We start from the raw sequence: 13,417 nt of genomic DNA, 5'->3' as shown, positions 1-13,417 counted from the left end.
TTTATTTTAATAGCTGTTGTGGTGGTGATGGGCTAGGCGTCTAAGGGTCCCTCAAGCAAGGTCTTCTTAGCAAACGCCAGGATTTCTATCGGGTTGGTGGTATCGAATCCAGTGTGGTAGCTGTTGTTTCTATTCCCATTTTCCACTCCAAAATGCCTCTCAAAATTATCTACAAATCGTATTATGATTCAGATGGTTTTATCTCCAGACTCTAGACTCTACTAACGCTTTTACTTACTTTACAGAGAAAAGGTTACGGCAAATTCCTAATCCAGTTCTCATACGAACTATCAAAAAGGGACTGCCAAGTGGGAACCCCAGAAAAGCCGCTGAGTGACCTGGGAAAACTAAGTTACCGGAGTTACTGGAGCTGGGTCCTACTGGACATTCTCAAGGATCTACATGGTACCGTCAGTATTAAGGAGCTCAGCAACAGAACTTCTATTACTGAGGATGACATTATTAGTACCTTACAGGTTAGCAACATTCATATAAACTAACTTCAAATAGTTCCATTAGGACCATTACTGAGATTTTAAAATACTGTTATGTAAAGACCAAAATATGTATATCGGGTTCATGGAGAAAAGGAAATCGCGGCATGTACGGAATCGCGATTTTTCCCATTATTTGCGACAAATTTTATGTATAGTTTAATGTATAGTCTGTTAAAATTTTCGGTATCGCGATTTTTGGCCAAAATAATCGCGAAATCCTTTTGTCCCTGATCGGGTTTAAAGCACAACTGGTCTAACTCCCATCATTTTCAGATGTTGAACATAGTGAAGTACTGGAAAGGACAGCACATCATTTGTGTGACTCCTAAACAAGTTGAGGAGCATCTAAAGAGTGAAAACTACAGAAAACCCTTGTTAACAGTTCAACAGGAGGCTCTTAAGTGGTTACAGAAGGGGAAAAGGGGCAGACCTAGCAAAAAACAAAAATCAAACGACTGAAGATGTCTCTATGAGTACCACATTTACTACATTGCTGCAGGACTCCGTACAAATTCTTCTCAGATGATGATGTGATCGGCCCATTTTGGAAATCAGCCAACATCATAGTTCGATATGTTAACAAATGACTTTATTTTTCATTCATTTTGTATTATGATTTTAAGACGGATCGCATTTAATATGATTCAAAGTTCGATGATAATACCATTCTACAAATTTACCAGTTTAATTTACTTCCCAGAAGTATCATCTTCTTACTCGGTGTCATACTCAATCTCATGAACATAAAATGTTTTGCAGACCCATAGCGAATATTAATATAAACTAAAAGAATTTAGCTATGAACTAAAATCTACAATGAATAATATTTTGGTAATTTAAACTGAACTGAGACTATTACTATTTGGTAGTCATGATATGGATGAAATAGGGTTTACGGATGACGAGATCAACCAACTGAACAGCAACAGGAACCTTCAGTCAAAACAAACAACCACTAAGACGAACGGACAGAGGAGTGAGCGGACATCTCAACCCTCTAGCAAACATGTTAAAGTCATTGGCGATTTAAGTACGTTTTATATTCGGACAACAAGACTTTATTGTTCCAATATGGTAGGAACTCTATTTCAAGATAAGTAAAAATATTTCATTTAATGGCTACTACAGTGTAGAGTGCCCTAATTGTATATATTTCAGATGGTGCATCGTTTACGAAGCCAGTTGATCGTGCTGCAAAACAGAGGGAGTTTCGAGAAAAGTTAGCAGCAGAAACGAAATCTGTGAAGTCTCCCGAAGTTTCAGTTACTGATGAGGTAACCCTGGTCCAGGAGTCATCTCCTCAAAAACCAGTGCAACAAGAAATCATGAATCAGACCTCTTTACAAGCTAATGAAGAGGTAGTGATACCATCTGAGAACGAAAGTGAGGGTGCTAGCAATGATAGGGTCAATGAGGAGACTGAAAGTACAACAGCGACGGAGGATGACAATCCTTTTAAGCCATACCAACAGCAAAACCTTGACTTTGAAGTTCAGCTGTAAGTCTTGATGGTATTATAAGAGAAATGAACTGATTTTCACAAAATTCTGGCTTCAAAATGTTAGTTCTTAACTTTTATATTTACAATCTGCATCAAAAACAATTAAACTTAATCGTTAAGATAGATCTTTCTATTCAGGACGAAAGTCGAACAGCTTCAGCAAGCTCAAGCAAAACTTCAAAAAGAGAATAGACAGAAACAGAAACATCTAAAAGAGACCATAACCGAGAAGTTCACAAAAACTGCACAACAAGCGAACCTCTTGAAAACTCTACAAAATGAAGTGGCTTCAGTAGAAAGAGAACTCACATGTGACATTTCCATTCTGAGGGATAGAATTGATCATTGCAACAGGAGATGTCACGATGCCAGGTAGTTCTTTATGAGAAAGAACGTTATAATCCACGTGCATTTCATTGTTATTTGTTTAAACATTTTTATGGAAATTAAGCAACTTAGATTAACAGTTGCAGAGAGATTTTCTGTTTTGAACCTGTAAAATTAATTTAATCTTTATGCTGCACCCAGTAAGAGATACGAGACTGCAGAGCAGGAATTCGTGGCAGCGAAACTGGACTTACACAAGTGCAAGGAGCTGAAGGAGGGCCTTCAGGAGCATCTCTTCACCATCATAAAACTCAACGAAACCAAGAAATCCGAAAAACTGTCTGAGCTGCATAATAGATTGGAAAATCTTGGCCTCGAATGATTAACAGCGTAGTTTTTAATTGTCGCATGGCTTTTCTGGGCTTAATTTAGATGCTTTTTGTGAGGGTCGTGATGTATTTTTTGAATTCAGCATATTTTGATCGTTTTTATTGTGATAAATCTGCAAGTTTTGTACTATGTCAAATTAACAGTTTAACAGTTTATAGATTTGCGAATATTTTGGGCAATAAAATATTTGAAAGTTGCTTTTTGAATTTATTAGCAGTTTGCATGACATTAAATTTATTTCTGTAATATTATTTTTAGGGTATTAAGCATGTATATATATTATAACAGTTTGTAGATTTATTATCCATTACAAATCAGGTTTACTTATTGATTATCGATTTAACTTACTTTCAAAAGCTGAAATAAACTAACTCCAAACACAATTGTTAAGTCATCTACTTATCTACTAGTACTACCCAAACGTAATCGTTCACAATTCACAATATGATTATAGAAATGTAGAAATTAATCTCTTGAACTCGCACTAGTTCAAGTTGCGAAGAGACGTCATGGCAACAGTGGTGGACAATGACACAACGGTGAGTTTTATTCTTTACTTTTTTGTTGACGTTGACACATCGGGACAGGACATGATATGCATTTTAGAACTTCAGTAACTTCATTGTAGGTCGGGCTCATCTGTCAACATTGTTTGCTCTCCTGCTGTGTACCCTTTATAATAAAGAAAGTAAATACTCAAATTCATCGTATATGTAATTACGGTTGGACCCTTGCCAAGGCTGACTTAAATTGAAAATCTAAGTAAATGTTTAATGTTTATAAGCGAAATATAAGATATTATAATATATATATTATAATATCTTATTCTTGGATCTTATCTATAGTACAATTTGGCACAGGGCCGTAAATACCGTTGCGGGGGCAAATGTTTAATTTTTTTGCCCTGATTTGGTAATTTAATAATTGATGTTGAGCAGTCCGTCACCTGATATTCTGATCTGATATCGAGCATGAAAAGCTCGCACATCGAACTGGCAGTGCAGCTTCACGGCATGAAGTGGCGTAGACAGCTGTGTAGTCTGGCATAATATCTTGTGTAGCTCAAACTGAGTGGGCAGCAGCATAATTATCACAAATCCAGAGGAGTCACAGAGAAAGAAGTTCGAACTGGTAGTTCCACTTCTTGCCGTGGGTTATTTAAAGAGTGAACATAAGCTAATTTGTACTTTCGTTCCGATATTACTATAATGGACGTCATGATTTTACAATCTAGCAATATTTAGGCTCTTGAAGGATTAATGAGCGTTGGATTTCAGATACTAAATTGTATTTTTATTTAGTTTTAATGGCAGTGGTCAGGTTAGAGGATTTATGAAGGAGTATCGAGCAGCCGCTATTTCTTGAGATCGTTCTGCTGCTAGTGTGCTGTGTTTTGTTTATTATGCGTTAGCGTGATTATTGATTGTATCTTGGCTCTCCGCTATAAGAGTACTGGTTGAAGCTATGGGAGTACTGACTCACTTTACAAGAGTTCTTGCTCAAGCTTTTATAAGAGTGCTGGCTCAAGCTTTAACAGTACTGGCTCAAGCTTTTATAAGAGTACTGGCTCAATCTACAAGAGTTGTGGTTCAAGTTTTTATAAGAGTACTGGCTCAATCTACAAGAGTTGTGGCTCAAGTTTTTATAAGAGTACTGGCTCAATCTTTAAGAGTTGTGGCTCAAGCTTTTATAAGAGTACTGGCTCAATCTATAAGAGTACTGGCTCAAGCTATAAAAGGAGTGGCTCAAGCTTTTAAAAGAGTACTGGCTCAAGCTATTAATGGAGTAGCTCAAGCTTTTATAAGAGCACTGGTTCAAGATATAAGAATGCTAGCTCTAATTTTCAGATATCCATTACCTAGACTATATATAATCACTACATTAGACGACGTGTATACAATACATGTGGTATGTATAATATAACCGGAAGACGCAAGTAAATTCTAGTGCTATGTTAGAATAGCGTGTAGGACGCATCACGTTGGTAGTAGTAATTTGATCCACATTATTCAATACTCTACACGCCTACACACTGTATTACACTGATTCACTTATTGTCTTGCAGTCTGCAGTTCGTTGCGTTTGCACGATGATATTTGCTGTCTATTACACAATGATTTATCTAGCCCACGATATCCTCCGAAGATTAAACTTCTCGACGTCTCCGATGAACGGCTTTCAGGTGTACCGAGGTGAGATACCCATTGGAATGTATCTGAGCCGAAACCACAAGGTCAACCCTAAAGTCTTCGTTCAATGGGGTCAGGAGACGGCAGAATTTTTGAGGTTGAACAATTTCTGTGATTATGGATTGTTCGAATTCAATGAATCCAAGACGGTCTTTATGAGGAATATCAGACTTACTTTGACTGAAAAATTGTATAATATCTCTTGGCCAGAAAAACCTTACAAATTGACTGTTGAAGCTTATAACAGCTACACAGGAAAGACATCATTTGACATGACTATCCATTGGTATTTCGACGGTGACCTCATTGCAACACTGGTCCGGAAAATGGTGTACGTTTCAGCCACAACTGGTAAACCAATCGATCTCCCAGCCAAGTTTACAGCTAATAATCCCGGCAAGTCTAATATTCGCTTCTCACTGAACACGGACGTACCAATATCAGCTGGAGAAACAACTTTAACAGTGCGTCCCTCTGACCTGGACTTCAACAACCACGTGGGGCACCCCGTGTACGTGGACTACCTACTGGACAGTGCGTACCATATTAAATACCAGTACTTCTCCTCAGATCTCCTCTCCAGAGGGTACAGACCATTGATATAGAGTATAAGTACCCTGTGGTGCTGGGTAGACAGCTGGTCGTGCGGTCTTGGGATGAGAACGGTAACCAGGGTGACAACCAGGGTCTCGAGGTGAACTTTGTGATGAGTCAACGTGGCAAGTTATTAGGAAAGGAACTTGTATGTTTGGGAAAGTTTGTCTTGTATGACAGATAAAGTCCTGTTTATCTGTTATGACTGGTGTGAATTGATAATTTATTTGTTTATGAGGTTGTACTGTTTTTTAATAAATGTCATGATAATTATATGTTCAGAAAGTATACAGCTGTAGACGATTGACACTTGTTTTTTAAAGGTACTGTTACCACGAACTATCGTATCATTTAAATATCTTTCAAGAACCCATTCTCCAGAAAAGAAGTTACAATTTCTGGTAAACGCTATCTGCCCATAGTACAGACCGCGGATCATTATTACAACAAGCGCCACTTAATGACTGCTTCGAATCCATATTGGCTCTCAACCCACCGTCGTGTAGAAGAAGACATTACGGTCCACTCTACTAAATTTTTGGGTTTTGATTAAAGATATCCCCCATTTTTGGTTAATAGCTAATACACGATACAAAAATCTTACTTTCCATTGTTGAAAAACTTTGTCTTGGACCGTACCTGCGTACCTGCACAATGCACATGCTGCTGCTTCTGCTTCATTATAAGATATCTGTCTCTAAGGTACTTAGTTAATATGTGGGAGTAAAAAAAGCAACAATTAATATTAAATAACGAACAAAAACATCCATTTAACTTGTTTTTATTGTCAAATAACAACAGGTAACACGACTCCTGTCCGACAGCGACATCTGTCCGACTAAGGGTACCAGAAAAAAACGACATCTGTCCGAAATTGTGATCTGATTTCAATACGACACATTTCCAATTAGAGACATGATCTGAACTGTTACTTGCAAATTTGTATACGTAACATTGCCAATTTGAGATATGATCTGAGCCATAGTTTACTACTAGTTTATTTTCGACCCATACTAGGCAGGCAGGCATGAGGAAACTGCGTTGTGGTAGATGGTCGTCGATTTTCTAGGAATAATCAGTCGATTTTCAGGAATAATCAGGAGAGGGGGAGGTGCCAGCCATCAGGGAAGAGTCCGTGGACTGTGAAGAGCTGATCATGGAAGAGTTTAGGTGCGGATTTGAAGGTACCGTCGACTACCCAATGCTCCGTTGTCATACGTTGTATGACCCGCCGCGCACGAAGTGCGCGGCTCCCCCTGTATCGTCAGGACGATAAAGGACCATAGTGACTATAGTGACTATAGTGACTATAGTGACTATAGTGAAACGACCGTGGGGGTCGCAACGTGATACAAATGCTCCGCGTCCGCCATATGATCTGCGTTCTTAGGAGTACCCCAGAGGAAATATCGACGAGTCTGTTTACTGAAGATTGGTTGATTTTGTGGATTGCGATAACTGATCTCCATAAGGCCGCTGTCCTATATGTACTCATGTAGGCTGTGTCCTGTGATGTGATCGACAGTGTACGGCTAGCAAAATCCTGTCCTCAAATAGTCAATCACGTATCGATGGATCAGATCTCAGTGGATCACATCAGCATTCGAACATAGGGAGCAACGTCACAAGATTACCCGTGAGCTTGTGAAATAAGAATGTGAACCGAAATTACAATATGATCCGAAATTCGGACAGATGTCGCCAAAAACGACTCTTGTCCGACAGCGACATCTGTCCGAAATCCCCAATTCGGCTGTCGGACAGATGTCGCTGTCGGACAGATGTCGCCCAATCATAACAACATCTATATAATCCGAAAAACATTATCACCACATTCCAACAATAAAAAAGGATTGTAGAAATGCTGAATAATTGTGAAGGATAATGAGTAAGGCTACCAAGAAAGGATCAAAATAAATTTGTGTGGCTAGCAACTCTGTGTAGTGAGCAAACTTGCACTTATGATTTATCATGAACAATTACATGGTCAATTTTCTATTTCGAAGTAATATGCGATTATATCAGCTATATCAGCCTTTGATTTAAACATCATTTAGCTGTAACTTAAGATCACGTGTTATCTTCTTACAACGAAGTATATTTTGATGTCCCCCGTTGTTACGGTTTGCCATCTTTGACAAAATCTTTGAAAAAATAACTGCAGCTACACACAATGACGTGTTGCTATTGGAAATTTATAAAACGGATTAAGTCTTTAACTGGTGTCTTTACGTTTAACTGGTTTCCTTATCATGTGCTAATGGTACAGGGTGGGCCAAAAGTCAGTGTGCAAACGTTGGCCTTAATAGCTCAGTCACTGAGTGCCCAATTGAAATAATTATTTCTGGTATGACTTACTACCACCACTGGTTCGAGGAATTTGTCAAATTGATAAATATTAGAGTTCATTTTTTTCAAATGAAGGTTCATTTTTGCATTTATTTGATAGTTTTGATAGTCTAATCGAGCTAAATTTTATTGAATTGTGTTTGGCCATTCGAATTACGCTTGTCCTGAAAAAATTAGAACTGTAGCTTCTCATGTGACAGAGATATGAATTATGAAGCATAACGAGTTTATTCATTACGTGTGATCAGGTGATTGGTTTACCTAATCACGTGATTTGGTGACCCCGTTAACTACCCCGTTAAACATTATGGGAATTGTTAAGGGTGCCCAATTAAGGTGTCTTGTCACGGTGTCACATAATCACCCAGTCAATGTTGATAACGAGATGCAGAAAATGCTTGATAACTTCGTCATTTCTAATTCGTTTTGTCTCATTTTTTCAGATCAGATGCAACATTTAATAATCTACCGTCTCTGAGAAACAATATACATGTTTTAATATTGAATGGGCGTGGTCTAAAATATTCGAATTTTCAAATTTTGGTGACGGAATCCTCGAACCAGTAGGAACAGTAAACCATCTGCAAAGCAACAACCCTCAAATATAAAACACGGCGGAGGTATAAGACCCAACGTTTGCACACTGACTTTTGGCCCACCCTGTATTTGATGACCTTGTTTGACTCTCTTCGACCAACCTAAGAAAAATTACAAATATTCTAAGTCTGGAAAAATATTTGCCTCACAACTTCATGCATGAGAGCTCTGGCTGCGAATGTTTTTCAGATGTTCTCTGTATTATATAGGGCTAACGCAGTGTTCTGCCGTCTGCACCGCCGTATATACTCCTGGATAACAGAAAACCCATACCCGTGAAGATGCCATTTTCTAAACTTCTCAATAGGTACAATACTCATTAGTTTCATTGTGCTAACATGATCGCAATGTAGCAAAACTTTATCCAACAGCTCATTGTTCCTTGGTTGATGATATCTAAGTTGAGGTTGTACAATGTACAGTATAACCCCAATTTACCGCAGAGATTGGGGGAAGGAAACTGCTGCGGTAAATCAGGGATTGCGGTAAGTCAGGGTTTTGTTTGTTATGTATGTTAAGCCCCATGTCGGGAAAGGAAATTGCTCGTACGCGGTTGGGGCTTTAGGACATCTGCCTTGATATGGTCTGTTTTATCATAAATATTATAACATTATTATTAATCTTACTTTGAGCATAGTCGAAGCAAGGTTTATTTGGACATTCCATACTGTCTCCATCACAGCAAAGACTTGTATCTCCTAGAATTCTCTCATCGCAGTAAGTGTTGTACTCTGAATGCAGCCCAGTAGCACTGAAAACTTTCTCTTTGTTGTTGGAACAGCATCGGTTGTTTTGATGAAACGAGTAAGGATGGCTGCTCGGGCATCTGTTTCTAACCTTATTTTCTGAAATTAATTATCGTCCAATTATCAAATAATCTTCTAATTCATTGTGTCATTCTTACACTACATGACACAATCCAGGAAGTATGTTATATGTGAAACACTTTAAACACAACGTAATTACCACAAAACCGATCAAAATTCCGTTCCAACAATCATTGTGCGTGAACCTGTGCGTTTTTACCTGCGTACTATGCAACTGTTTGCTTTCTGCCTAATTTGCACGTGGCCGGACAAACAGACAAATAGAAAATTTCGAATTATAATAGAGATTCTATAATAAAATTGTGATCTTACCAAAATCAGTGGCGCAAAATGCTACTTCACTCAATATATTCGGATCATCATTAATCCAACCCACTCCGACTGTAATCTTTGGTATGACTTGTCCACTCATCTCAACGACAATCTAGAAACAGTTGGTTCGTAATTATACTGCATTTATATTATGTTCTCTATGAAAACAAAAGGCTGTTGCCCGGATATGTATAGACATTTATACATCGTTTTATAGCCAAAAATAACTCAAAAACCAAAGATTCAGTTCAAGCCATCTGAACATTTAGCTGTAAACATTTATCAGAAATTAAATATTGTGAGCCATACCTCTGTGATGAACCATCCATCCCCATCATCATCGTGTATCCTTATTGAAACACATCTGAACTCTCCAATTTCCGCACTATCTGTTATGGTGTAAGTATCAGTTTTCCCTCTTTGTCTGTCATTCCCAGGATTGTCTGATTGGTACTCAGATGTTGTTCCCTTGGTCCCGATAATAGTGTAGTAAAATCCGGAATCTGTATCAGCATCTTCCACATCTGCTGTTACTGTTGTAACCTTGTATTCAACTGAAATGGTATTATTAAATTTTCAGTTACTTTAAAATAATACATTTTGGTGAGCATTTAAATCGTGAGATTAAATTTTTGAAATCATCTTCAAAACTTCCATTATTCCTATGGCTTCCAAACTGAGCAAAATTGCATAATTTTCGCTTTAGTCCATTACTTGATACAGTAAACCTCCAATTAACCGGAGATGTAGAAGAAAATGTATTTACCCCGGTGAATCTGGGTAACCTATAAACTGGGGGATCTGATAAAGGTATCTGGTTAAGTAAGATAATAAGAACGAACCTGCTGATAAAGGCCCGGTATCTGGTTAAGTAAGATAATAAGAACGAACCTGCTGATAAAGGCCCGGTATCTGGTTAAGTAAGGTAATAAAAACGAACCTGCTGATAAGGGCCCGGTATCTGGTTAAGTAAGATAATAAGAACGAACCTGCTGATAAAGGCCCGGTATCTGGTTAAGTAAGATAATAAGAACGAACCTGCTGATAAAGGCCCGGTATCTGGTTAAGTAAGATAATAAGAACGAACCTGCTGATAAAGGCCCGGTATCTGGTTAAGTAAGATAATAAGAACGAACCTGCTGATAAAGGCCCGGTATCTGGTTAAGTAAGATAATAAGAACGAACCTGCTGATAAAGGCCCGGTATCTGGTTAAGTAAGATAATAAGAACGAACCTGCTGATAAGGGCCCGGTATCTGGTTAAGTAAGATAATAAGAACGAACCTGCTGATAAAGGCCCGGTATCTGGTTAAGTAAGATAATAAGAACGAACCTGCTGATAAAGGCCCGGTATCTGGTTAAGTAAGATAATAAGAACGAACCTGCTGATAAAGGCCCGGTATCTGGTTAAGTAAGATAATAAGAACGAACCTGCTGATAAAGGCCCGGTATCTGGTTAAGTAAGATAATAAGAACGAACCTGCTGATAAGGGCCCGGTATCTGGTTAAGTAAGATAATAAGAACGAACCTGCTGATAAAGGCCCGTTATCTGGTTAAGTAAGATAATAAGAACGAACCTGCTGATAAGGGCCCGGTATCTGGTTAAGTAAGATAATAAGAACGAACCTGCTGATAAAGGCCCGGTATCTGGTTAAGTAAGATAATAAGAACGAACCTGCTGATGAAGGCCCGGTATCTGGTTAAGTAAGATAATAAGAACGAACCTGCTGATAAAGGCCCGGTGTCTGGTTAAGTAAGATAATAAGAACGAACCTGCTGATAAAGGCCCGGTATCTGGTTAAGTAAGATAATAAGAACGAACCTGCTGATAAAGGCCCGGTGTCTGGTTAAGTAAGATAATAAGAACGAACCTGCTGATAAAGGCCCGGTGTCTGGTTAAGTAAGATAATAAGAACGAACCTGCTGATAAAGGCCCGGTGTCTGGTTAAGTAAGATAATAAGAACGAACCTGCTGATAAAGGCCCGGTATCTGGTTAAGTAAGATAATAAGAACGAACCTGCTGATAAAGGCCCGGTATCTGGTTAAGTAAGATAATAAGAACGAACCTGCTGATAAAGGCCCGGTGTCTGGTTAAGTAAGATAATAAGAACGAACCTGCTGATAAAGGCCCGGTATCTGGTTAAGTAAGATAATAAGAACGAACCTGCTGATAAAGGCCCGGTGTCTGGTTAAGTAAGATAATAAGAACGAACCTGCTGATAAGGGCCCGGTATCTGGTTAAGTAAGATAATAAGAACGAACCTGCTGATAAGGGCCCGGTGTCTGGTTAAGTAAGATAATAAGAACGAACCTGCTGATAAAGGCCCGGTATCTGGTTAAGTAAGATAATAAGAACGAACCTGCTGATAAGGGCCCGGTGTCTGGTTAAGTAAGATAATAAGAACGAACCTGCTGATAAAGACGAGATCAGTACTAGGAGAAGGGTTGTCCGTATCATCATTTTCTACAAACAATGCATCTTTTAGTTGCTAATATAGGAGTCATTTAACTTGCGCAATTTATGTACGTTTAACGAACCCAGTTAGTGAGTGACACGGAATAAGCGGTTATTTAAGGTTTAAGGTTATTAGACCTAATATAATTGAGTTTGGAACTTTTGGCTTTTATATCAACAAATCAACGACTACTTTAAGACAGATAGGAGGTACGAAATGATTAAAATACGAATAGTATTTTATTATCAACGCCCAAAAACACAAGTGACACGGATTGCGTGGTGACCTTGAACTCTTATACACCTCTGAGAGGTTTATGAAACCCCTGTGTCACATGCAGGTCTGAGTTGCAGCTCAGCCACTCACAGACCCCAGATTTGGTGCAGCAGATCACCGTCGTTGGTAACGAGGTAAGCACAATAGGAATAGTAATAGCAACAGTTAACGAATAGCCATGGTCGTCGTCTCCTCACCAGAAGCGCTATTATTGCAGTGAGGCAGCTCATGAGTAGTATGGAACTGGAAGGCGCAGTTTTAAAGAAGTTCACTACGAATTAACCATGATAACATTAGTAGTGTTGACGTCTCATTGAAGGGTGGCAGCCCTCTTTAAATAAGCAGATCTAAAAATGGAACTAGATTGTAGACTATATGTAGACGAATAACTCCGTACGACGGAGCACTGGAAATTGACAAGGCTGGATTCCATCGAATATTATAACACGTACGGGAATGTCTTCGGGAGCAATATAGTAAAATACCTCTGATTACATGAACAGGCATCAGAAAGTATTGGCACATTTATACTAGTACTGAAACCATGCACTAAAGCACTGGTACCAAAGCAACCACACAGAATAAAATATTGTACTTCTCCCTTACTGTCACCAACATGTAAACAAACATTGGTCCGATGTTGGATACGAGTTGGCTACAGTTATTATTTCGTCCACATGACTTAATGTACCAGTACTGAAAAAATGGCGGTGCCAAAGTTTAACTTCCTTCCTAACAGTCTAATGGTATTGTAAGGCATGCCAGCCGCCAGGCACTATACCATTTAGGGTTAGTTCATACTAATGGTATTGAAGCAAGAGTGTAGCTTGGGCCTGGTTGGGCCAATAAAGCACAACAGTGCTCTGTCGCACATAATATATGATGCTCTTGAGGCTGAACAATTCTGATCCATGGATGATAACACTAACAGGCTGGAAAGCAAGGAGTTTGGTGGGAAAATGATCTCATCGGTTAATTTTAATTCTCATACTGCTCCGGTTAAGAACTCGCAGAGATAAGATTATATCTATCATCTCGGCTAAGCACTTTGCTAACACTTCAGCGCATAACTTCCATAATATATAGATGAAATTTTTTCCA

At 38.7% G+C, this 13,417-nt stretch overlaps 3 protein-coding genes across 4 annotated transcripts in view; all 3 read left to right on the top strand.

Moving 5' to 3' along the window:
• Positions 1-245: 245 nt before the first annotated feature.
• Positions 246-1,193, top strand: LOC134816305 (histone acetyltransferase KAT8-like; the record flags this gene model as incomplete). Its single annotated transcript, XM_063825098.1, is given in 2 exon segments — positions 246-476; positions 771-1,193. Coding segments are annotated over 2 exon segments (417 nt in total), but the record flags the coding sequence as incomplete, so codon positions are not given.
• A 162-nt stretch (positions 1,194-1,355) lies between these two features.
• On the top strand, positions 1,356-3,048 carry LOC134813737 (RAB6-interacting golgin-like). Its single transcript, XM_063821609.1, has 4 exons — positions 1,356-1,527; positions 1,656-1,995; positions 2,137-2,370; positions 2,527-3,048. Exons 1-4 carry the CDS (start codon positions 1,374-1,376, stop codon positions 2,705-2,707), a joined length of 909 nt encoding a protein of 302 aa, XP_063677679.1. The 5' UTR covers positions 1,356-1,373; the 3' UTR covers positions 2,708-3,048.
• A 119-nt stretch (positions 3,049-3,167) lies between these two features.
• LOC134819939 (protein DEK-like) overlaps positions 3,168-13,417 on the top strand; it is a 29,967-nt gene continuing 19,717 nt past the window's right edge. The window contains exons 1-2 of one of the 2 annotated variants that reach the window (XM_063830101.1): positions 3,208-3,254; positions 8,888-8,929. In XM_063830101.1, the coding sequence (XP_063686171.1) occupies positions 3,225-3,254; positions 8,888-8,929 (72 nt within the window). In that variant the 5' untranslated portion in view covers positions 3,208-3,224. Of the gene's footprint in view, positions 3,255-8,887; positions 8,930-13,417 lie in introns of both variants that reach the window. The other variant, XM_063830109.1, reaches the window with a different exon arrangement.

The sequence above is a fragment of the Bolinopsis microptera genome, chromosome 1, assembly GCF_026151205.1.
Source record: "Bolinopsis microptera isolate Bmic1 chromosome 1, MBARI_Bmic_1.0, whole genome shotgun sequence".
NCBI lineage: Eukaryota > Metazoa > Ctenophora > Tentaculata > Lobata > Bolinopsidae > Bolinopsis > Bolinopsis microptera.
This window is presented reverse-complemented; position numbering and strand designations above follow the sequence as displayed.

Coding starts and splice junctions, on each gene's coding strand:
- LOC134813737 (XM_063821609.1), top strand. CDS start 1,374: ATGGATGAAATAGGGTTTACGGATGACGAGATCAACCAACTGAACAGC. Junction 1,528..1,655: donor TAAAGTCATTGGCGATTTAA/GTACGTTTTATA, acceptor TATATATTTCAG/ATGGTGCATCGTTTACGAAG. Junction 2,371..2,526: donor AGGAGATGTCACGATGCCAG/GTAGTTCTTTAT, acceptor TGCTGCACCCAG/TAAGAGATACGAGACTGCAG.